This window comes from Lagopus muta, chromosome 5, assembly GCF_023343835.1.
Source record: "Lagopus muta isolate bLagMut1 chromosome 5, bLagMut1 primary, whole genome shotgun sequence".
NCBI classification, from domain to species: Eukaryota; Metazoa; Chordata; class Aves; order Galliformes; family Phasianidae; genus Lagopus; species Lagopus muta.
In genome coordinates, this window is record NC_064437.1 from 61,024,907 (window position 1) to 61,048,670 (window position 23,764).

The following is a 23,764-nucleotide window of genomic DNA, read 5'->3' on the forward strand; positions in this document are numbered from 1 at the left end:
TGGTAAATCCTAGGAGGGAAAATGTTGAGATTTTTAGTCAAAACATCCACGTCCTTCTGAAAGAAAAATAAAAGATTATTCAGTTCTAATTTTAGCCAAAAGGGTGTTATTTAACTTTAAAATAGACTGTTTCATTGGGTCATAGATATGCATATAGCCATGTGTTTTTATTTATGTATACATAACTTTAGAAGAGGTATATACAGGAATACTTTACCAAAAGAGCATAAGATTTTAATTTGGTAAATTACAGAAGTGATAAACACAGGACTGATTCTCTAATTATTGTTACTAATTGATGGTTTGTGTCTGTGCAGATGGCATGATAGGAAAATCAGGTTTTGAAGAATAAAAGCAGAACAAAGAAAGTGATTCTTTGGGGTCTACCCTAAGTATGGGTAATTCAGAAAAAATACAGTTGGCTTCAGAGCTCATTCAGTTTTCAGTTCACTGATGGTTTCGGTCTGTAAATCAAATGCTGGAATGCTACAGTATATAGCTTGGTATTTATGTTGCTATTGTTCTGTTGTGTTTTGTTTTTTTTCATTCTGTTTTGTAGCTGTTTCCTTGGCTCTAGCTCTGAATGGAGTCTGCACAAATACTATTAAATTAATAGTGGGAAGGTAAGTCTTGTCATATTATAAATGATGGCTTTAACTTTTAAAGAAACTAAGAAAGAGTTGTCAGGTACAATACATCTTAATAAAAATATAACTGCTGCTCCAAAGCATATTGAGTTAGCAGGGGCCTCTGGAAAACTGTCCTTGCCCTGGTGCAGGTATTGTATAACTTTATTATGTGACATCCAACTGTGATGGGAATGTGTACCCTTGTGTTGTGTTATTTGTTTGATCAGTTGGTGGATCCAGACAAATGAGGAGTCTGAAAGGAGGGATGTGAGCATACACCAGTTCATTAGGTTGGTAACGCAGAAGGGTCACAGTATGTGGGAGTTTAGATGCTAGTGCCACTAGTCTGCTGGAACAGAAATCAATTGAGCCTTGATATAACCTGCATTTTATATGAAGTATTCCGCTCAGTGTGGTAACAGCAGAACTTAGAGCTGAGCAGTGAGCACATTCCTTGGTAGGCCGTTCTTTAAGTGTAAATTTGAATGAAGGAATCAAAAAAAACTGTAGCAAGCAAATTTTCTGGAAAATAATTTTCAAGTAGTTTTTGGCTCTTTATCAAAAATTCTCCTGAAAGGCATGTAACTGACTTGAATCTGTACATCGTTTAACTGATTAGCTTCAGCTGTGTTGCAGCATTAAGTATTTGTGCTTGGTGCCTGATGGACCCTCTCTGCTACAGAGCTCATGCCCTGACAATAACAGTACTTGGCACTTTTATTTTAAGGAGTGCTTTTGCAGTATAATTAAGAATGTCTGCAACATCTTCTTCAGGCAGACGTGAGCTCATTTTGCCTGCATTTCAAGGCAGCTAGCTGCTCTATCAGCTTGTCTGTGAATGTGGTCCTTCACCTTGCTTCCTGCAAGGTTTATTAGCTCAGTCACTGTGATACCAGCCAAACCTACATGCTACTGCTCAGCTCAGAGCAGGGCAAAAGAATCTTGGTTTGTTCAGTGTATGCACAGAGGCAGCATGGAGGCTGGCAATAGGAATTGGTTGTTGTTCTGGTGACAGTTTCATAACCTAAGCTGTCCTGTTCTCAACCAAGCCTCAGCGTGACCTATGCAACTTTCTGGGGTTTCTACACTACTTTCTCTGTCCCTGGAAGTGTTATGCATGACTGATTGCTGTAGGGAGGTGCAGCCTTACATGCTCATTTTCAGAGCTGAGATCCTGCATGCTCTTTCAAATGAAACATGCCGTGGGGAGAGACAGGCTACAACTTCTGCGCTGGAGGACTCCCTGAGGGAGCCTGCCTGCAAAAAATTTGCCTTAAATTGATTATTTCAGAAAAACGAAACATTTCTACTTCTGTGTTAAAAGCAGGAAGAAACCTACTCAATGTGAAATAGGCAGTGAATGTAATAATCGCTTTGAGGTTTATGTGTTACTACAGCATTTATATTTTTAATATCCATGGTGTTTTTTGTAGACCGCGTCCCGATTTCTTTTACCGCTGCTTTCCAGATGGAGTAATGAACTCTGAAATGCACTGCACAGGTGATCCAGATCTGGTGTCTGAAGGCAGGAAAAGCTTTCCAAGTATCCACTCTTCCTGTAAGTTCATTCAGATGCAGCGTTTCTTTTGTGAAAAGCTGTATTGTGTCTATGTTTTGGAATGACTCTTTATTTGTTAGATGGTGAGCTTGATTTTTGCTAGAGGGGTGCTTCTGTCTTCAGTCACCACTGCCACAAATTTCCTTCTTATCTTGAGAACCACTTGAGAGCCGTAGCAGGACTATCAGTAGAGTGAAATATTATACAGGGTTAAAGAAAACAGTGCTGTTCTAAGGGGTACCTGTTTCTTAATGCAGGCTTCTATGCATCCAGTGCTTGTATAGAATATACTGTTATATTCCACTGAAATATGAAATGTGGCAGAGTGTGTTTGACCAAAGTAGTTTTGACAAGTATGAGTTAATATCTTGCAAGTACTAGATCTACTAAATCTTTTTCTTTCTTCTCTATTTTTATTATATTCTATTACTAAAATGCTTTTCTTCATGGGAAGTTATATGCTTGGAGGTGAAAGGGATAGGAAGGAATACAGAGACAGTGTGGTGCATCATTGTGGTGCTGTTCATTGTAATGAACTGGGTATGAGATGGGTTCAAGAAGTCTCCACACCTTTAGAAGTTATCATACTTTGCTGGTAGAAGAATGAATTCCTGTATTCTTACTCTTTTGACAATATCCACGTTATCCACATGGGATATTATGGAATGATCAGCTGCTCCTAGCTAGTGCTGTGAACTGGAAGACATGTAGGTGACTTTGTGAAAACTCAGATCTGATTAAATTAGTTATATTAACTCAGATGTTACAGAGCTTCCTTCCTCTGTCTTGCAGACCTGACTTCTACTGTGTTTGATGTCAGAAGGTCTCATAAAACTTCTTATGATGTGTAAAATAACTTTATTACTGCCGGGCTGGTTTATTGTGCGTGTTTTTTCCTTTTTTTTGGCCGACACTGTTTGTTTCTTGCACTGTTAAGTTTCTGACAACTGCCAGTTAAGTAGCACCAATGAAAACCTTTGGAGTTTGTCTTCCTGATCTTCTTTTGAACTCATAACTTCAAGTTGTGTAACTGAACAGAGTTACATAACAAGTCACTTAATGAGATGAATGAAATTCTAGGCTGATCTTGTTTCCTTTTTCTTGTTTGAGTTCCTGAACAGTTAAGAGAATACTAGATGTTTGTGGCAAGCTTATAAGCTTTATAGTCTTAAGTGGTAAACCAACCCAGCTGTGTCAAATTTTGTTTATTAGTTTTGATTCACATTGGAGAGACAGTAACAGATTATATCCTATGCCACTTAGAACAAAAGGTACTTACTGCTATCTTTAGACTGTCTTCAGATGCTGACTGTCATGTTTAATTGCAATTCTCTTGGTTCACTGTGTAACAACAAAAGCTTAAAATAATTAGAAGTACACGCTGATGTACCTAGAATCTGCAGGTTACCCCACAATAAACAGCAAATGTTATAATTGCTCACTTTATTGCAGTGTAGCAGTTTATTCCTTAGGGCTGCAAAGTTTAAGCTAGGGAGATGCGTTTGGGTGTGCTCAGTCTGGAAACAGCCTGTGTGTGTGTGTAGTGCTCTGGGTTGTTCTGACCCATGTCAGAGTTCTCTTATCAAGGCTGCTTGTCACCTTGCATGGTGTGCTGTCGCCATGCCAGTGGGGCAGCTCACAGAACGCACTGTGAGGTTTTATTTGTAACTGCCATTGGTTTTTATCAGCACTGAGTTATGTTGCTGCAGCTCACAGAAAATTCAATAGGAGTAGAATGATGGCCCAGTGGACTTAGATTAAAAAAAAAAAAACATTTGAGTGGCTTTCCCCTTCCCTGACTAGAACAATATTAGCATGTGGCTGAGTTGGCTTTATTTCCTGCCGCAAAGCCTTTCGTTATCATGTGATGAGAATGAGGAGATATTATATATGCAGTAGCTTTTATCTGTTCGTAAGTGTATGTGAAATTAAGGCAATTCTGAAGTTGCTTGAAGTACTTAAATACTATAACGTCAGGCTCCAAATAGTTAAGTCTGATAAGGTTATGTATTTTGAATCCACACGTATTTTATTCTCCTAATGGAGAAGGAAGCAATTGTAAATTGATATGCATGGGATGCCATCCCTTTTGCCTTCTGTGAAGCAAAATTATTTAGATGGAGTTTTTTTTCATTAGTATTTTATCAAGAATAATTTATACTTGTGGTAGTATTTATTTTCTTGATAGACATGACTGTGGGAAACACATTTCACTGCCTTCCTGGATGTGTGAAGCAATGAGGATGTTCAGGATATTGTCACCTCTGTTCAGCATTTGTTTCTGTAATTCTGCATTTTCAGTCTTTGGCTTTGTGTAATATGTAAACTACATTTCCCTCGTCTTTGTAAAAAGTAAAATAAAATAAAAATTATTCCCTCATTAGCTTTAAAAATTTACCCTTCCTGCCTTCTTAACGTGCTGTTAACTGCAGGTTTTCCTTCCATAAGTTCAGTACAAGACTTTTTTTTTCCCTTTGCTACTTTTTCCCTTCCTACAGCATGAGATCACTACAAGATAAAGTGAAGGAGTTCCATTCTTCAGATTTCAATTGTCCTCTGTTTGGTGTGGAATTTGCGAAGTGACAGCAAAAACAATTTTGGTTACTGTTTTTTGATTTGGTTACTGTTTTGTTTTTTTTTTCACAGCTGAAGAAATTTTAATGGGGAGAATGAGGGTTGATGTTGAACTCCAGTACCTCTTCTGGAATTACATTTAAAAGTAGCCAGCTGTAGGTTGGTATTTTCTACTTAACTGGAACATGGGAAGAAAGTAAATCACAAGTGAAAGCTTCCAGACTGCCTGTATAGAAAGATTAGAAGCTTTAGTAGGGAGCCATTTTCATCCTGAAACTCATTTTTCTTGCAGTGCTCCTTGGACAGGCTGTCAATCAAAGGCTTTGTTATATCAGGATCTAAAGCGTCAGCCATGCAAAATGTGGCCTTTAACAAGAAAGTCCGTGTTGCTGTGACTGTTGTATGATAGAAATGCACTACTGGGAGGTGTAACAGTAGTGGCAGTGCTGTCACCCCCAGATGGCCAGACCTGACCTTGTGTAGTCAAAAGTAATGTTGTGAACTACCTGTGTCCCGCTTGTGCCCTGAAGGAGAGTTCAGTTTCCTCGTTAGAGCACAGATAATCTTTTTGTATTTTTATTTTTATTTTTTAATTTTTTTTTTCACTTAAATTCCCTTGTCTTTCATCTCCCTGTACCAAGCAGGTTGTATAAAATGAATTAAAAAAGTGTGGAGCACAGACTGTTTTGTAAAGTAAGAGACTTTCAGACAGATGTGAACTGCATCTTTGCCTGAAATGAAAGGTATTTGAAATAGGAAAAGAGGTTTTAAGCCCTTTGTGTTCATACTCCATTAAGTGAAGAAGCAAAGAATGCAAGCTGAGATTGGAAAATTTTACAAGTTTGTTTTTTTTTTTTTCTACAGCAGTTTTACAAATGAGCTGCAGATCTGTAGCTGATATGCCATGGTTATGACAGGAGTGATGGTTGTAATGTAGAGGCAGATGAGAAGAAGACTGTGACTGCTAAGGTAGCTGTGATGTTGTTGTCTTACCAATCAGGTGCCTGTAAGATGGGGAGAACTGAAGGAGCAAAATCCTTTTTTCACTTTATGGTTCTGATAATATCACAAATATAAGCTGGTCCTGTCAAATATTGTGGGTTATGTGTTGTTTTTATTTTGTGTATTTTCTCCTACTTTAAATGAGAGAGCTCAATTAAGCTGTTGATCCCTTGCTATGCAACAAACAAAAACAAATAAAAAATTATTTGCGAGCTTGTACACAGGTGGCTTTTGAGAATATTTCCTGCCATTTATGTCTTTCTGGAAGGTTTGACCAGGCAGTCAGGCACCCTGACATCTTACAGAATTAAATCTGGAAACATACTTTGTCTTTTAGGTATATGCATAGATTCACAGATAATGAAGATAGTAAAACCTTCTTGTATCATTTGTGCTGTGTCAGTTCATTGCCACATGCAGATATTCATGACAAATTTAAAAAAACATAAACGTTTTGCTATATTAATTTTAAACATGTTATATTGTAGCATTTTCCTACAGCTGAAAATTACCTTTATAGGCATGCGGTTTGTGAGCTTCCTGTAGGATAAATACTTCCCTCTGGTCTAATCTTGAGCCACCTAATTGGATATCTCTTTTCTGATCTTGGTATCTCATTTCTAATTGCTCTGAATTCATCATGCTAGTATGATTTTCCTCTATTAAGCTTTGGTTGAATATTATGGATTGCTGCATGCTCCACTAATTTTCTGCATAGTTTTGAGGTTTTTTTCCTTGTTGTAGTAACTTCCCTTTCTCATCAAGAATGCTAATAAGAGATCCAGAAAATATTTTTGGGCTACTGCACCGTGGTATCAAAACCATTGGGAAACATCTGATCACTTCTAAAAATCATCTTTGACCAAAACAGATTTCAATGTAAGAACATGTGCTTATCTAGGCTAGATACATTTGGACTATTTGTACACTGACTGATAATTGATTTTAAAGTACTATTTTCCAGTAACTAGATTTCTTCAGGTGAAGAAGTTGAGTGTTGTGTGTACGATGAAAGTGGAGAGTTGCAAGTTGAGGGATACTGTAAAAGAATGAAAAACAATTATCACAAAAAGCTTGTTTTAGAAGCACAAATTCATAGAAATCCACATTTTTTTCCAATTACTGCCTGCAATTAACTCCCCTAAGCTGCCATCTGTGAAGATTTTGATTCAAAATTATAAATCCAGATCATCTCCTCAAATTGGTGTTACCAAGTTTTGCACTCAGCTCTGAATCAGAAAGAGGAAGACCTGCCACATGGCATTTTAGTTGCATCTTTGACCCAGAATTCGTCATTGAAATGAAGATATGCCAGCAATGCCAAGTACATTTACAGCACATTTGTGTATTATGGGTCTTGTGTGCCTATGGCTGTGAATGATGTGGACTGGGATGGCAGAGGGTTGAGAGAAACAGCACAGTGAGATCAGTGTGGGACTCTTACTGTCATAACCTGAGTTCTCTTTTATGTGTCTTTATTGGGTACTCATAAGAAGATACTTTTCTGGGAGTATTAAACTGCTAAATGTACGTCAACTTTCAGCCCACGGCTTACAAATACCTCACAGTCTCCATAGACAGGAAGGAAAATAATCAACAAATGGTCAATTTCTATGTTTTGGCTTTATGCATTTTCCATTAGAAATTCTTCTTTGACAAGTACTGTTTCTTTCATACTGTGTGGTTTTTTAGCAACTTGCACTTTCCTTACAAAAATGGCCTTTGTGGTGATATGCCACTGTTTAGGTAATTAACGTTTTCCATGGCCAGATTTGCAAGAGTTTCACATTTCAAATTGTAACATTGCAGGGAATTGATTTTTAATTTCCCTATTCAGGGTGAGCCTTTTCAGGTATAAACTCATTACAGATTAAGGTAAAATGTCCTTTTGCAGTATAGAGGGTAATTTCAGTTTTTTTGCAGTATAGAGGGTAAATGATCAGAATCAATGCCAGAACTGAATTAGCTGGGGAATTCTGTTCTATTAATATTTGTCTTGCTACATCAAATAAATGATCAGCAAACAAAGTTAATGGGAGCAGTAATCTAAGAATTAGAGTCTTAATACCTACCTTACACTTTAGTACAGCTACTGCCTTTAAGAAAACTTTGCAAGTGGAGCATGTAACACGATGTAGATTCTATTTATATTAAAAATAGGATATGTACATGATAAGAGTATTGAATGTGATGTCAGCCATGCTTATTTGGTGGGAGAAAGAGCAGTGTCTCTAGAAAAGAAACAATAATAGAGGGAAAAAAAAAAGGATCATTATTTTCTGCTGGCCTAATAAATGAGATTATATCCTTGGACCATTTCTGAATAGTAATTTTCTACTTTAAGTAGCCAGATTCCATTATGAATGACTGCAGCAATTGCTCAGCCTAGTAACAAGCTTTAAAAAAAAAAAAAAAAAAAAAAAAAAAGAAAAAAGAAAAAAAGAAAAATTATTCTGCAGAGATATTCCAGTCCTATCTGTGACCAAGGAGAGAAAAGGAGTCCCAGCTGCCTTTTCTCATTGCATTTCCATGTCTGCCTTCACAAGGAATATCAGCCCCCACAACCTATTAGGAGTATGTATGCCTTTCCTTCCAACTCTGACACATTTCCTAGAAACAGAGTTCCTATTAAATTTCACAAGTTATCAAGACTGTATGTTCAATTACTCAGATGCCGACTTATTGAGCAGCTCTAATGCATATTATTGTATTAATCAAGGTTGCTATTTAGCTGCCATTTTCTTTGTGCACAGATATAGCCATGTAGCTATGCTGTTGTTAATACCACTTATTTGCCCGAGGCTATACCAAATCTTAAGGTGAAAGAGAACATCCTTATCTTTCCATTAATTTCTCTGAAAATGGTAGGCTTGCTTTCAAGCTGCATGAGGGATCTTTGCTTCTCAGCAGCACTCAGCCTTTTTTGTTAAGATGGCTGAAAAACCTGAGGTGTTACATCTCTCTGCTATCCAGCAACATTCACCAACCTTCTGGAAGAAAACCTGGAAGTAGTGTAATTCTTCACAGAAGTAGCATGTGATTTAGCATTATCAAAGCCTACACGAGACATCAGAAAATTGTAACTAAATTGTACCAGATTTCTTGGTCTCAGGACTGTGATTTAATGATTTGCAGTCCACTCTAATTTGTGATTCACATAGGAAACCGAAAGGTTTTAGGAGGCTTTTGTTTTGTTTTTCCTAATCTCTAGTTCATGTAATACAGGGAATGTAGGAATAGACTGAGGCTTCAAAGGAGAGTGAGGAAAGAAAAAGGTTATCATCTTGCATTCCTAGGTCATTAATGAGGAGTAGAATGAATGGCTCTTAAGAGCTGACATGGTTCTTCAAGAGCTAGAGAAGCAAAGTGAAAGAAATGAGCTGGAAGTAAGAGTCTCTGAATTTGACTTGGATAAACATGTTTTTGCAGCAGCTGTTGCTGCTTCTTGGTTATTATAGCTGTTTTTTCCTTCTTGGTCATTACAGCTGAATTTTCTTTCATCAGTGTAGAGGAAAAGCTTTCAGACTAATTCGCTCCATTCTTTTGCCTAACCTTAAGCTTTCAGTAAGGTTGAGGTACATGCTTGATTTCATAGCCTGAAGAAAAGGTTACGGTATTGTAGACTTCTGCTGTGCACAAAGCCAAGACCATTGTTCTTCTGACTGACCTGTTCAGCAAAAATGACTCTGAGTTACTCTAAGGATCTGAATATCAGTTTTAGCCTGTGAACTGTGATGACAGCTCTTCTGTGGAGCAAAACGGGTCAGAAAGCTCAAGAAAATAAATGTATCAACTCAGACCTGAAGACAGAGGAGGCTGGTGCATAGGGTTCTGTGATTTATTTTGTCCAGGAATGACTGTATGAAGCTCTTAATTTTGGATAGGGTAAATTTCTAAATCTTTAGAGACTCCAGGCAAGACTTTCTGTGGCACCATTTTCACTCTGATCAGGCATGTGCTGTTGAAACTGTTATGACAGTCCCCTCTTGCAGCACATTGCATTATGTTGTTGGAGACCATGCTAAGACTAAACAAAAAAATAATAATAAATAGAACCCTCAAAATTGAATTAAAATGCTGAAATGGGAGGCACCCTTATGTAGAGGTGTCTGCCTGATTTATCAATTTATAGGAAACTCAGTAATAAAGATATTTGATCGTGTAAATGTATCTGTTGAAAACAAAGAAATATTAAAAATCTCTCGAGATAAATACAGTGTGATAGATGGCATGAAATCAAGACTGTAATTTGTGCCAGAATGAGAGAAGTGCAGAGCATCTACAGAAAGTCCCATTTGGGTTTTGCTATTACTGTCAGTTCTACACAGAAAGAAACCAGCTATTACAGATAAGTGAGCAGATAGGTAATATTTTTTTTCTTCCCTTTTGCAGAGAACTGAGCAAATAATGAAGTCACTACTTTATCTAACAAACCCTACACATAAAATATTGATGCTAAACATTTTTAAAGTGAACACTGCTTTGTAGCAGTCAACTGATTTCCTGTATTTTTTCTGGTGATTTTTCTCTTGAGACTTTTAGTTCTCGCTTGTTTTCAATCTAAACTGTGATTTTACAATTTTCTGTATTCTGTTTGAGGAGAAACTTTTGGAAAATGATTGTGTTGGAAGTTCCATATCATGTTCGAAAACCACTCAAGTTGAACATAGAAATGAAATTGCCAGTGAAAAATAGCAAAGGAGCTCTTTTTAAAGAGGGGAGAGGGAAAAATCCATGGGTGGTTGTACTGAGAGAGTTAAGTAAGGAAATCGGGATGGTTCAGATAGTTTTTTGATAGCAAAGCAAATTCGACAGACTCAGGTCTGTGTGTAATTTAAATTGGTGAAAGGTGCTCAGTGATGCAGTAAGTCCTCTGTCATATTATTAGTTATTTTATTCTGCATTTTATTAACCTGGCTTCTCTGTCTTGCCTGCTCTGGCTGTCCTCCTCTGTGACTTCCTTGAAATTAGTAAGTTTGTGTGGATGAACGCAGCAAGATCCTGTATCGAATAATGGAAGTATCACATGCTGCAAATAAGAAAAAAGTCTAAAAGTAGGAGCTCAAACATATTTATGTTGTAAATATCTCTTGGAGTGGGAGACTTCTTGGTGTAAACCTGCCATCTTAGATGTGGAAAATCGTAGCTGTTTAAAAAAGAAAAGAAAAAAAGCACTTTTGATGTTGACTGGCAGATTGTTTAATATTTCATTTCTCCTTTATCTCTAAAATTATCTGTTCTGCTGAATGCGTTCATGTATGTTTGTGTTGTATTTGTGGTGTGTCTTGCTGTGTCACTAAAAAAAGCCCCAAACAACCCAAAAATAGGAGGAGGCAGAGGCTGGAAAGTATTATGTCTTTTAGGTGAACAGTGGACAGCCACTTTCTCTTCCCCTTTCTCAATAAGTAACTGAAATTAGTCAGTTTTAGAAAATAAAATATTTTTACATTTTAAAAGACATTCATTTGTTTGAAAAAAAAAAAAAATGGTTGGTTTGATTCAGAGTGAAGGAATTATTGAATTTCAATAGAATTGTTTGCTATGCTGTGATAATTTGTATCAAATATTACTGCAGTACGTGTAATTATAGTTGGGTATTTAAATTTCAACTGTTAATTATCCTTAGCTAGCAATTTCATGGAGGATAATCATATTTCCTTCAGTTGAGAGTGAACATTTTAAGTAACAGATGAGCTACAAGCCACAGGTTTTGGCAGTAATTGCTGCTACTCCCTATTTTCAAGATAAATCTCTTAATTAACAACTGTACAGCAGTGCCTCTTTGAAATATTTCATCCTCTTATATAAGTATCTTGAGAAGTAAGGAATAAATGTCTTAGGCAAGAAAAAAAAGGTCCCCTGTGGGGTTTATTGGCTTCTTAATTCAAACTGTAAGTATACTTGGGAATGTTTGTGTTTCAGGTTTTTACCTCTTTGACATATTTACCTCTCAGCACTCAAAGGCTATTTGAATTCATGAGGGGCTTAAGAGACAAACTCTGTAAATCTTAGTTCTCCAACACTACTAATAAATCAAATCCTGCTAGTCTGAGATTCAGATTATGTACATCTCAAACAGATCTCCAAAAGACTTATTTTTCTTGAATTAAAAATACAAACAGGCAACAGCTTTTACAGCACACTCCTTGATGCTCTCTGCCATATTGTGTTGTGTGTTTGGTGGAAACACTCCAAACCTCTTCTGTAAAGCTTTTCTGTCCGCTAAAATACTCTTCAAATTGTGTTTTGACTGTATTTCACATGCTGATCCATATGTCCAAGAGAGATTGATGCAACTACCTGGCATGATAAATGTGATAGTAAGCAGTTGAGCAGTATGTCATCCATTTACAAGGACAATACTGAAGATTTATGTATGACAGAATGGGAGGTAAGAAGTTACCCCATTCAATGTGTGGCTTGGTATGTTCCCCTTTGAAAGAATGTTGAGCTATAAAGAAAAACTTGTCCATGACAGGACTTATTTATACTTAGTTGCCTCATAAATCCTACAGTGACAATAATTTGTACTAGAATTAAATAGCTGATGATCTAGAGCTTGTGTTTAGATGCTGTATTTATGCTAACAAAGAGCAGAAAAAGAAAATTATCCTCTGGCTATCATAAATGTCAAGGTAGTAGGCATTTAATTAGAGCTGACCTGTTTGAACTACTCTACAAATCTTGTCTCAGTTTTAATATTTTTTTTCTGGAAGAAATTAGAGGCATATTTTCTTTATTTCATAAAGGGATGCAGGTCTGATCTAACAAAATTCAGTCAATCCATGGTTTTCCTTATGCCTGTAAGGAGATAAATGCATTATCCACAGACCACACTAGAGCGGTGCCGTTCCCCAAATGCCATTCTGTCCTGGATTTAAATCCAATATCAATTCATTAGTTGGGTTTAATTTCACCAAGTGTGACTGAAAAATGTGGAGATCTCAGTGATGAGTAAAGAGTAAAAACCACACCTTGCAGAGATGTATTTTAGTCTGGAACAACTGTATGAAGAGGGCTGAATTCATCAGGTGATCTGTTGTAGTGTTGGATGCTAAGGCTGCTGTGCTTAGTGCCTGAGTGCTGTCCTCTTTATATTCAAAGTAATTCCAGAATCTGAGACGTTTTGGGCTTTGTCTTTACTGTGTTCTCAGAGAAAGGGAATTTGTTCAAGGTTTCTGTCATCAGAATTGGCAAAGGAGTCCATGGAACAGGTTCATCTCTAGGACTTTCTGTTAAATACCGTAATTAACAGAGCAATTCAGAAGAACTTCACTTTTTTTTTTTCTAGATGGGATGCATGCCTTGAGACCACTTTAGATATTTCAGATGTAGTGAGATGTCTTGAAAGGTTCCTGTAAATTACATATCAGGCAAAAAAATGCACAAAGAAGTTTCATGGGAATTCCTTGCAGCAGTCCTGCCAAAGCAAGCTAATGATTTATAGTCTGCTTACTTACCTTTCAGATAATATAATTCTCTCTTTGTTCTAATGTCTCTCTGTTTCCAGTACTTCCTTTTTGTTTTCCAGATCCTTGCATACTTTTGTATTTTGTGATGTGCTTTTCATGTTGCTTCTGCTAAACTGTATTTCTTTGTTGTTGTGGAAAGAAATTAATAAAGTTGAGCCACAGGGAAGGTGATTGACTATCCCACTTGGAAAAACAGATATATATTTTGCCTTGTGATAATAAGCTCAAAATGTACTCTGGGAATTGTACTCCTATAAAATCCTCTTTGAATTGAATTTCGGCATTAAAATTTATGCAGCCATTTGGTATCATGTTTTCCTTCAGGAAAGATAAATATTTCAGGCTTTGAACAGTGTGAAACTGAAAACATTCACCAGTTGCCCCAGCTAGAATTGCGGCAGGCTGCTGTGCAATTCCTGTGAAGAATAGTACGTGTTTGAATACGAAATATATGCAGTAATCATTGCAAGTGTAAGGCATTACAAAGAGATGGATCATTTTCTCTGACAGGCCATTTGTGATGGTTGTTTTGCAGTTTCATAATTTGTTGCCACTGAGATGAGTTGGGGGTTTGTTTTTTTTTTCCTTTCCAGTTTTTAAGCTGTATCATGTAAGGAAGACACATGCTGTGTGTTTAGCAAAGCATCCACTGAAACCTGAGATGCTGAAAGTCCTCAAGTCCTTCATTTTCCAGAAAACACTCACAAAAGCTATTCATTTTTAATGAATAATTTATTTGGGGGCTTTAGATCAGATTCCTGTTCACAGGTTGTCCCTGTATGCCTTTTAACTTGATAATTGGTTTGCTCCATACAGTTGGTTTTTTAAACCCACCTACATCCCCTGAGAGATTAAGATGTCGGAATGGGGTTTGCTGTGCTCCTAGATGCTGTCATTCCCTTTCCTTCTTCTCCGAACCTTTTTTTCAAAAGAGAGTGACAGAAGCAATCTGAAAAGTTGAGTCTAACAAAGCTCTGTGCATTCCAATAATGATAATGCTGAGATAGAGCTCTTTCTGATATGCTTCAAGCACCATTACTGTGTAGTTTAAAAAATGTGCCTTTGTTCTTTTCTCCTCATTGAGCACTTAATTAAATATTTCTGTCTGGAATTTGTGTTAAGTATATCCTAAGATAATGCTGTTTTAAATTGAATCAAACTGATTTTCTCATTTTCCCTTGTGCCAGTGTCTCTAAAGAGGGCTGGTACTTTATGCAGCTCCTTGCTTTATTTATGTAAACAGAGTATTGGTTTCTTCAGATCGTAAGAAATTAATATAGTAGGAGTATTAGCGTAGATGAGGAACATTGCTGTGCCTCTTTGCCATCTTTCTTGTGCAGAATGATGACTTTTATTACATTAGACAATTTGAAAATACTTATGTAATAGAGTAGGTCATCTGATACGTTTTTGCAATTTTCCTATGATGCAGTGAAATACTGAGTCCAGCCTGCATGGGGGGAAAAAAAAGGTTTCTCAAGTACGTTCTACTGACTGACCAGTTCTTCAGTGTAAATATCACCTGCAATCCTAGATTTCTTGAAGAGTAAATTGTTTGTTCAATGATTTTGACTGATCATATCTTCAAAATACAGCCATCAAGCAAAGTAGCCTGCATGGAGTGCATAGCAGTTGAGTTCTTTCATAGAATCATAGAATAGTTTGGGATGGAAGAGACCTTAAAAATCATCTAGTTCCAACCCTACTACCAATCCCATGTAGTGCATTAATCTCAAACAGTGCTGGCATCAAGGTATCAAGCTCCACAGCTGAACTGCATCACAAAAAATACATATATATATATGAATTTGGCTTTTCTTGATAATTTTCCCATCTGCTAACCCAGAAATGTTGGGATCTTAGCTTGAAACCTGCCAAATTCAGATGCATTTGCTTTAAGTTACATTCACTGACATGGATATCTTCAGAATTAATTCATTTCCCTTATTCTTTCCTATGGAAGTAGAAAAAAATAACTGCCTTTCTTAGATGGTGATTAGCATTAAATTAGTTCCACACACTCTACTGTGTGGAAACAGGAGAAATCCTCCCAGATATTTTGAAGACCTAGCAGATAAATGTGGAATGAGGAACCATGGCTTCAGAATGTATTGTTACGTTTATGATAAATAGTCCCACATTCCCAAGTATTTAGCTGTTAATTCCACGCTCTTCTCTGCTGATTGCACTATCACTGTCGATATGGGGTCAAGCAGCCCGTTCTGGATGTGCACACTCCAGGGTATGGAAAATCAGTCTTATAATATTGTAACACAAAGCTGCTTTGCAAATTATTATTTTTCATAGCTACGAGCTAGAGTATCATTTTGGTACCTTTCCAACTTCCATTAGGCTTAAGTTCCCTTGCGGGAGTGTGTGTGAGTCTCTTCTTTTTCACCTTCAGTTTACAGGAACACAACCATGTGTGGCAAAATCTGGCTTTGTGTCTGGTTCAAAAATATATTCTGTGGATGTTCTCTGTTCATTCACAAGCTCCTCTTTCTGGAAATACTTAGGTATGTCTAGTTAGGCCTTAAATCCTAACTGTATTACAGTTTGGTTGTGTATTGCCATGCATATACATCTTCCAAGATCAGAGAGTAGTTATTTATAATTCAAGGTGAATAAATGAATAAATAACATCCACAGAGACTTGAGTCCAGAAATCATGAAAATGTGTGTAGCTACTGTGTCTGAGAGTGTTTCTGTGTGCTGCTTCACCTCTTTAAAACATTCATTGCAGCAAACTGTGTGCTTTCAATGTAGATTACTGTGGAGAAAAGAACAGTTTCCATTCAGCAGTTCCATCTGCAGCAGATGTTCTTTATGATGCGTGCAATTTTCCTGCTCAGTCTCAGAATAAGTATTTCAGTCTGATTTGGAGTTATATATAAAAGATTACATTGTCCCATACCAAAAGGAACCTCGCCTTAGTAAGAGTGTTACAGTAGAACAAATTCTTAAGGTGCTGATCTCCTCAGTCAGTTTTCTGAGAATCCTACAGTGATTCATCTTTCACGAGTGATTAACTATCGAGGAAGATCTCAGCTTAAACTCCACTTCAGAAACAAATGAAGCAGTTACCTTTAAAGAAGAAAGTTCTGTTTTATGCCTTCTGTTAACTGGGGGCTAAGTTAGGTTGCTGAAAGGCAATGCAGTGCATTTTGATTTCGATGGATGTTGCTGTAATATTCATTGTAGTGCTTTTGCAGGTCAGCTCTACCTTACCTGAATCATGAATATGAAACCTCAGTTTAGAAACTAAGGTTTAGGTTGAAGAACTTAAGGCATGAGCACTTGTGAATTTAAGTGCATAAAGAAAAGATTTCTCTGCATTCTTCATTATCTACAATATTGATACGGTCGTGATAAAATTTGGTTTTACTGTATAGCAAAGGCGTTAATATACAGAGGTACTTCAGTGTTTTTTTTTCTGTTTTGATCCCATGAGAAGCTCCTACACCTTGTAAGACTTTTTTTCCAATAGAGTGGAAATCTGAATGAAATGCAGATGCTGTTTTGTTTTTGTTTTGTTTAAAAAACCTGCTGCTCTGAGGATGTGTCTTGAAAACTACATTCATTTCAAGAACACCATGATATAAAAATGGCAGAAGGAATGATTTCTTCCTGTCAGATAGATGGTATGAAGGGCAAAGCAAATGTATATTGCACTTGCAGAGGACTGAGCATAAGAATGTAACCCAATCTGCAATAAATCTTAGCTTTATTCAATTGCTCAAGCCTCTTATATTTTAAGGTTTGCCTCCCAACGTCCTCTGACAAATACTGAATCAGCACTGGTTGGAAAAGCTGCTAGGAAACAAAACATTTGGTGTGTTGGTTTGCTGATTAATTAGCATTCTGTCTGTCTCTCTTTATCCAGTCTAAAGAAATGATTTATTTGTGTGTTTGAAGATGAAATGCAAATCTTCAGTAATTGCATTTAAACAGCTGTGTGGTATAAACTTATAAAACCATTGTGCAGTCAGCTAAAATAGTCCGTCCCATAGATTCATCAGCAAAACAGAGTAATTACTTTATCACACTTAGCGTTTGGGAACATGAGGACAAGGGCATTTAAAAAGCCTTGGCAGATTAGAAAAAAGGCACGTCTGACCCAGCACTGAAGGCAGAAACTCAGAATTTTCTATTGTGAATGCAACTTATCTTCTCTCACAGAGCTGGGTAGGTATTAGAAAGGTAAAACATATAGAAGCAGTCAAAAAAAGGATTTTGAATACTTGGATAAATATTAATAATTTTGCTGTCAGTGCTTTATGTGCTTATGCTCCACCCCTGATGCCCTGGAGGTGTTCAAGGCCGGGTTGGATGGGACCCTGGGCAGTCCGGTCTAGTGTTGGATATGGAGGTTGGTGGTCCTGCATGTGACAAGAGGTTGCAGCAGCTTCATGATCCTTGAGGTCCCTTCCAACCAGGGCCATTCTGTGATTATGCTCTATTTTGGTGTATGATTGTTGTGGACATTCGCTGTATTTTGCAGGGGTACCCGTTCAGCAGCAGCACTGATTTTTCTACAGTTATAAAATGCATTGAAGTGTCTAAAAACAAACAAACAAAACAAAACAAAAAAACACAACACCCCACTTGCGTTCTGGAAGGTGAACGGAAAAGGAAGAAAGTTGAGCTCAGAAACTTGCTGTGTTCTGTAATTGCTGCCAGTTCAGCATGTTCTGTAGGAACGCATTAATGGAACTTAAAATATCATTTAAATGTAAGACAATTGCATCTTTTTCATTTTCAGCTTTGAGCCTGAACTTTTTACAATAGGTCTCGAATCATGAAAGACATATTGAAGGTTTAACATGAAAAGGCTTTTGTGACTCAAGTTATAAATTCATCTAAATATCTGACTTAATGTATTAAAAAAACCAGAGATTCTTTATGCAGCCACTTTCTCCCCAAAGGAAAAAGGTGAATTGCTAAAGGAAAAAAGAATCAATTGCTATTGGAAATGTGAATGGCTACAGGTAGCACAGTATTTGCAGACGCATTGGATTATATGAGAGCTCAGTACAGATCAGATGGTAGTGGCTCTACATTGCAGTGTTTGCTTCCCTGATTGCTTGCATTGCTGCAGAGATAACGCCACTGCTGTGGAGAGCAGATGTACGTCATGGATCTGCACATCATCTTTGCCCATTCCGTTCATACAGTACTGCTCTGTGGTTTTGTGGCTGTTTCTAATATTAATTTGTACAATGGTTGACTTTTTGTGAAATAAATAAATAAATAAACAAATAATGTATTTTCCTAGAGCATAGGCCATGTTCTTTTAAAAGTTATAACTGCATCGTTAATATGATTATGTGGAATCATCATTTGTGTTCTGAAACTCCCTCACTTCTCATAGATGGAGCTTATTGCCATCTCAGCTTGGCTCCTCATCTCCCCCTGTAGAGACCATGGCTTCTCTGCAGTAGAAGGATTCTACTGTCAGATCTGAAAGGATAGTATGCTACAGTGTGTTTATGGCAAATTAGTGTAATTCTGCATTTTTCTTTCAGTTGCATTTTCAGGCCTTGGCTTTACCACCTTCTACCTAGCTGGAAAGTTGCATTGCTTCACAGAAAATGGCCGGGGGAAGAGCTGGCGGCTCTGTGCAGCAATACTGCCTCTCTACTGTGCCATGATGATTGCTCTGTCACGTATGTGTGATTACAAACACCACTGGCAAGGTGAGCTATGGAGATACTTTTTCATGTATCTATATTATTAGCTTTGCATTTCTGTATTTTTTTGTTTGTTTCATTGAAATAATGTGAGTTACAATGCACATTATTGCAGACCTCTCTTTCTCTTTGGCTGACACTCCTGAATTTCTACCTTTTGGTTTCAATTAAGCGCAGCGTTACTTGGTCCCACTGAGCTCTTTCCCATCTCCTACAGAAGTCCCCATACCAGAGCAAGACATCCTATTACACGCATTTTTTTTTCCTCTGGTTTTGTGTTTGTGCAGCATCTTGCTCTATCATAGCAGCTTAATCACAATCCATTAACCTTGACATGCTCTTGAAGGAATCTCTTAGTTTCCTGCAGGGTTCTTACCTTGTTCCAGGGCTTGGTGCACTCGGATCAGAGAGCACGAAGCTGTTAGGTTTCTTGTGCTCTGTGTGAGACCTTTTTGAATTAGTTTAACACAAATGAATATGAACAGCAGCGTTCAGGTTTACTCTCTAGTTCTGGATGTGTGTTTGCATTGTGCACTACATCTTGCCAAGAGTAAGGATTAGGATTTATGTACTGACGTGTGCTCTGAGGCACATTATTATGCTATATTTTATATATGATGAAACTACACCCAAGGGGTTGTATCTGTATCCAATTACAGGTGCTCATATTTTTGTTTCTGAAACTCAATCTGGAAATTCAGATAGCTCTTCCCAAGCTAGAATCGTGCTAGCACACAATGCTCTGCAGGTGACCTGTGCCCTTAGCTGGAAGAACTATCTTCTCAAGGGAGAGTCATGTTCGCTTTGTAACATTCTATGCCAAAGCTCAGGTCTTGTTTTTCATGCCTAGCAGCGTCATCCAATTGTATTGTATGTGCTGTGGTGTGTGAACAAAGACCATCAATACGATGTCCAAGACGGCATACTGTAGGTGAAAGGTGGAGTAGAGTATATGTACATTACAAAGTCAAGACTGAGAACATTAATATTATAAGATTTTAGGAAGCCCGTTAAGTTTGGCTAGAAAATGTAGCATTCAGGATTTATTGTTGAAATAGATGAATATTAGAATATTTCATTATGAATCCTGAATATACTGACTGCTTTCAAGTCCCCATGATCTCCATTTAGAGATTCTTTTAAGGAAAGATAACTGCTGAAATTAAAAGAATATTCTTTTTCCTTTACGAGCAAAGAAAAAAGGTAGAAAGTCTGGTTTAAACATAGGTCAATCAAATGCTTTGTATTTACAGTGTTCCTTACAGTCTGTCCATTCAGTGGTAACAAGACTTTGTTGTTTTCTTACCTAGATGCTTTTGTTGGAGGGATCATTGGCCTCATTTTTGCTTATATTTGCTACAGACAGCACTACCCTCCTTTGGGTAATACAGCTTGTCATAAATCTTACGTCAGCCTGCTAGATCAGAACTCAATGAAGAAAGAAGAGAGACCTACAGCAGATAATGCTACTGGCCTGCCTCTGGAGGGAATAACTGAAGGTCCAGTATGACTAAGAAATGCAAAATGAACTTCTAGCCTTCTCACATTTTCACTAAGCTGGTCTCTTAACACAGTGTTTCTTACCATACACTTGGTCTGCACTTTTTTTTTTTTTTCTGTTTCCTTGTTATAAAGACAAATTGAACTTTTTTTTTTAATGCCATAGTATCACTATACTTTTAAATTCCGAGTTTCTGTTCATATTGACTGCTGAATTATCTGTTTTCAGTCTACTGCAAACAGATAGGTTATTCAGGGGAAACAGGACATTAAAAGACAATCCCACAGGGAGATTGATCAAGAAAGTAATTTTAAAGAAGATGTGGTTGAGGATACTGTAGATCTGGAAACAGATTTTCTTAAGTACTTTGTATCTCCTAGAAAGTTTGATTGTCTTCAGCACTCACTTCAATGGGTGATGAGTACACACAGCACTTTTCATCAAGTGTTCAGTGTCTGTTCTGGCCAGATGTTTCTTTGTGTAATTTAATAAGTTAGGGCATCATCCTTCTGTTTATCTTGTTGCCTTCTAACACGATAAACTCCTTATGATGGGAGGACTTTGTATTAAGCTTTGGCAAGGTCATTCTGAGCTACTAATCAAGCAGCCGACAGGCATGAGTGGTTACAAATTTGTAAGAGCCAAGCCTTGTCACATTAAATGTTTTAGAGGATGATGCTGATATTTGAGAAATTTCACACTGTTAAAGTTATCAGCTTGCAATAACATGTGTGTTCATAGGATGGATCAGAAACTTGGTGTTATATCATTAGCAATTCTTTGAGAGTGCTTGCAGTAATTGCCATCAAAACAAAGTGAAAGTAAGGAATATTCATGACATTCAACAAGCTGAAGTCTTTAAAACAAATTTAAAAAGATAATAAAGTTTGAGGATGAAGAAACATAATGGTTTGTGATTCTCAGTGTACCACATTCATTTGTGTGTAGTGACTCACTGCAGCATTGATGATCTGAAGAAATGCAAAGAGATTTTCATTTGTGACTTTGGGTGCACGACCATGAATGCTTTTGGTGGTTTCCAGCACTGCAACATATCCAGAGGAATGCTGGCAATGGTGTTCCACTTTAACCATTCCACATTCGCAGCTCATCATGTTCTTGTGCATGGTATTTGCAAAGGTTGGCTTGGTACCTGAACTGAAACTCTTCATTCAAAACAGCGTTGGTACAGAGGATGACCAAACAACCTTAGTTAATTTATTATTATTAGGATCCGGTTTTGTTACGTATGCACTATGCAGTATACATCACATTCCTGTGAAATGATATAGCTTTGGATGGCAGATTGTCAGATTCCAGAATCTCTTTTTGTGGATATCCTGTGAAAATAGAGGTAGGTATTTTAGACCATGTCCAGGCAGTTGAACATTTCTTAACAGGGGCTGCTACTTAAAGCAATCAAGATAGTGTTGACCAACAATCATTTTTACGGTGCTTTAGACTGGAGGAGACTGCTGCCATAATTATAATTTATGTGTTCCTGTTGGAATTTGTATTGGCCTTGTAGGCATTTTGTGATTCAAACAGCTCAATGTGTTTATGTAATGCTTGTCATTTACTTTTGTCAAAGGTAATCTTTGTAGGCTTTTGTTTTGAGAAGAGCAACTTCCTGATTGGCAACACTTGAATTTTTATGGAAAACAAGGAAATTAAACTCCCTTTTAAAAATTGTAGTAATTGAGAATACAATGATACTGTGTATAAACATATAAGATATTTGGAAATTTTTGTAAATAGGGAGTGACGTGAAGGGACAAATTCTAATAGGCATAAACCCAGCAGGATTCTGCAGAAATTAGACCTGATCTACTGATGCTGGTTTGGCTGCATAGTCAAACAGAATGTAAGAGGCAGGATTTTTTACTGACAGTTACAGTATTCTGAGCTATAGAGTAGACACAATTGGCCAAACCTAACTGTCTTTCTGGTGTACATGTGCTGGGTCATGAAGCTAGCAAAAGTGAAGCAGAATTGTGCTGGCGTTGTACGCGCATTGGATTTAACAAAACACTTCTCTGGTGTAATTAAGACCTTATTGTAGAAATCCACAAAGTTTAGTGAAGGTTTAGTCTTTCTACAAAGTTTTTAAACCATCCTATCGAGTTCTGTAACAGTGATACCATTTTCTATTACGTCATATGGGATGACTAAAAGAAAGCCCTGCAGTAAGGGTGTTGTCTTTTCTTTGTATAGGGCTTTGCCATTAGCTTTTTCTTTCAGCAGGAACCTTAGTCTTCCAGGTAATATGCAAATGTTAAAAAAAAAAAAAAAAAGAATCTTAAAAGTAGAAGTTTAATACTGATGCATAGTGCATTTTGCATGTTTTTATATAGATCTGGCTTATTCTCAAAAGTGAGTGGGGCCTCCTAACTGTGCTGTTCACATTCCCAGTGTTTTAATGGCTTTTGATACAACTAGGTGATTTTCTTTGGGTTGAGAAGTACTTGTGTAGACCTTAAATGAGTAGTGGCTGTTGAAAGATTGGAATGTGAAATGTGATGCAGCATTGATACTATGGTGCAAGAGTAATTGGTGAGCTTTGCAAAGCAGGAAAGAATAACAAATTTTAATGTAATTAAGTTGAAAGTCATAATACAGACAATGTGAAAGCTTTGATTAAAATGTAATTAAAATTATGAAAGACATAATGAGGTGAAACTTACAGCGAGATCTGTAAATGCTGTAATTACCAGTGTTAAGTCAGCGTGGGGAAGGCATTTTTTGTGGATCAATGTATTTTAATCTCATGCTTTCTCAGTGTGAAGGATATGTAATGTTGTAATGCACCAATAAAACAACACATGAATATGGGTTTGTACATCTGAGTGTTACCATTTTTTATCAACGTAGTTTAATTAATAAACCACGTGGAGTATTAGCAAAAGAAGCCTTAATGTAACTGTTATTTATGCACAATAGCAGTTCCAAAAGTGATTATTGTTACTAGCCTTTCTCATTTAATCAAAATATGCTACCCAACATCCATCCAGGAAAATGTACAGTGTAAGCCTGCAAGGCTGAAATTTTGAAATATTAAACCAGTAGTCTGCAACAGGTCCCTTTTAGCTGTCACCTTGTGTATCTCAGAAGTTATTGGGAATGCCATATTTTATAAAGCATGGTTAGACTAGGAAAAGGCAATGAGATCTAATAGAACACAGCAGAAATATCCTGACACCAAACATATGAGATTGCAAATCAGTCAGCAGAATGTCCCTGCACTGTATGCATATCTCAGACAATGTACTGTGAATAGAACTGGAGCACAAATGCTGATTCATTCTCAGATTTCCTTGTGTGCAACTTAATCTGGTTTC

The 23,764-nt window shown here is 37.1% G+C and overlaps 1 protein-coding gene across 1 annotated transcript in view; it reads left to right on the forward strand.

Moving 5' to 3' along the window:
- The window catches only part of PLPP4 (phospholipid phosphatase 4), a 46,844-nt gene extending 24,113 nt beyond the window's left edge, over window positions 1-22,731 (forward strand). The window contains exons 4-7 of the mRNA XM_048946599.1: window positions 560-623; window positions 2,063-2,187; window positions 18,761-18,931; window positions 20,236-22,731. Coding sequence (XP_048802556.1) covers window positions 560-623; window positions 2,063-2,187; window positions 18,761-18,931; window positions 20,236-20,435 — 560 coding nt within the window. The 3' untranslated portion in view covers window positions 20,436-22,731. The remainder of the gene's footprint in view (window positions 1-559; window positions 624-2,062; window positions 2,188-18,760; window positions 18,932-20,235) is intronic.
- The last annotated feature ends 1,033 nt before the right edge of the window (window positions 22,732-23,764 follow it).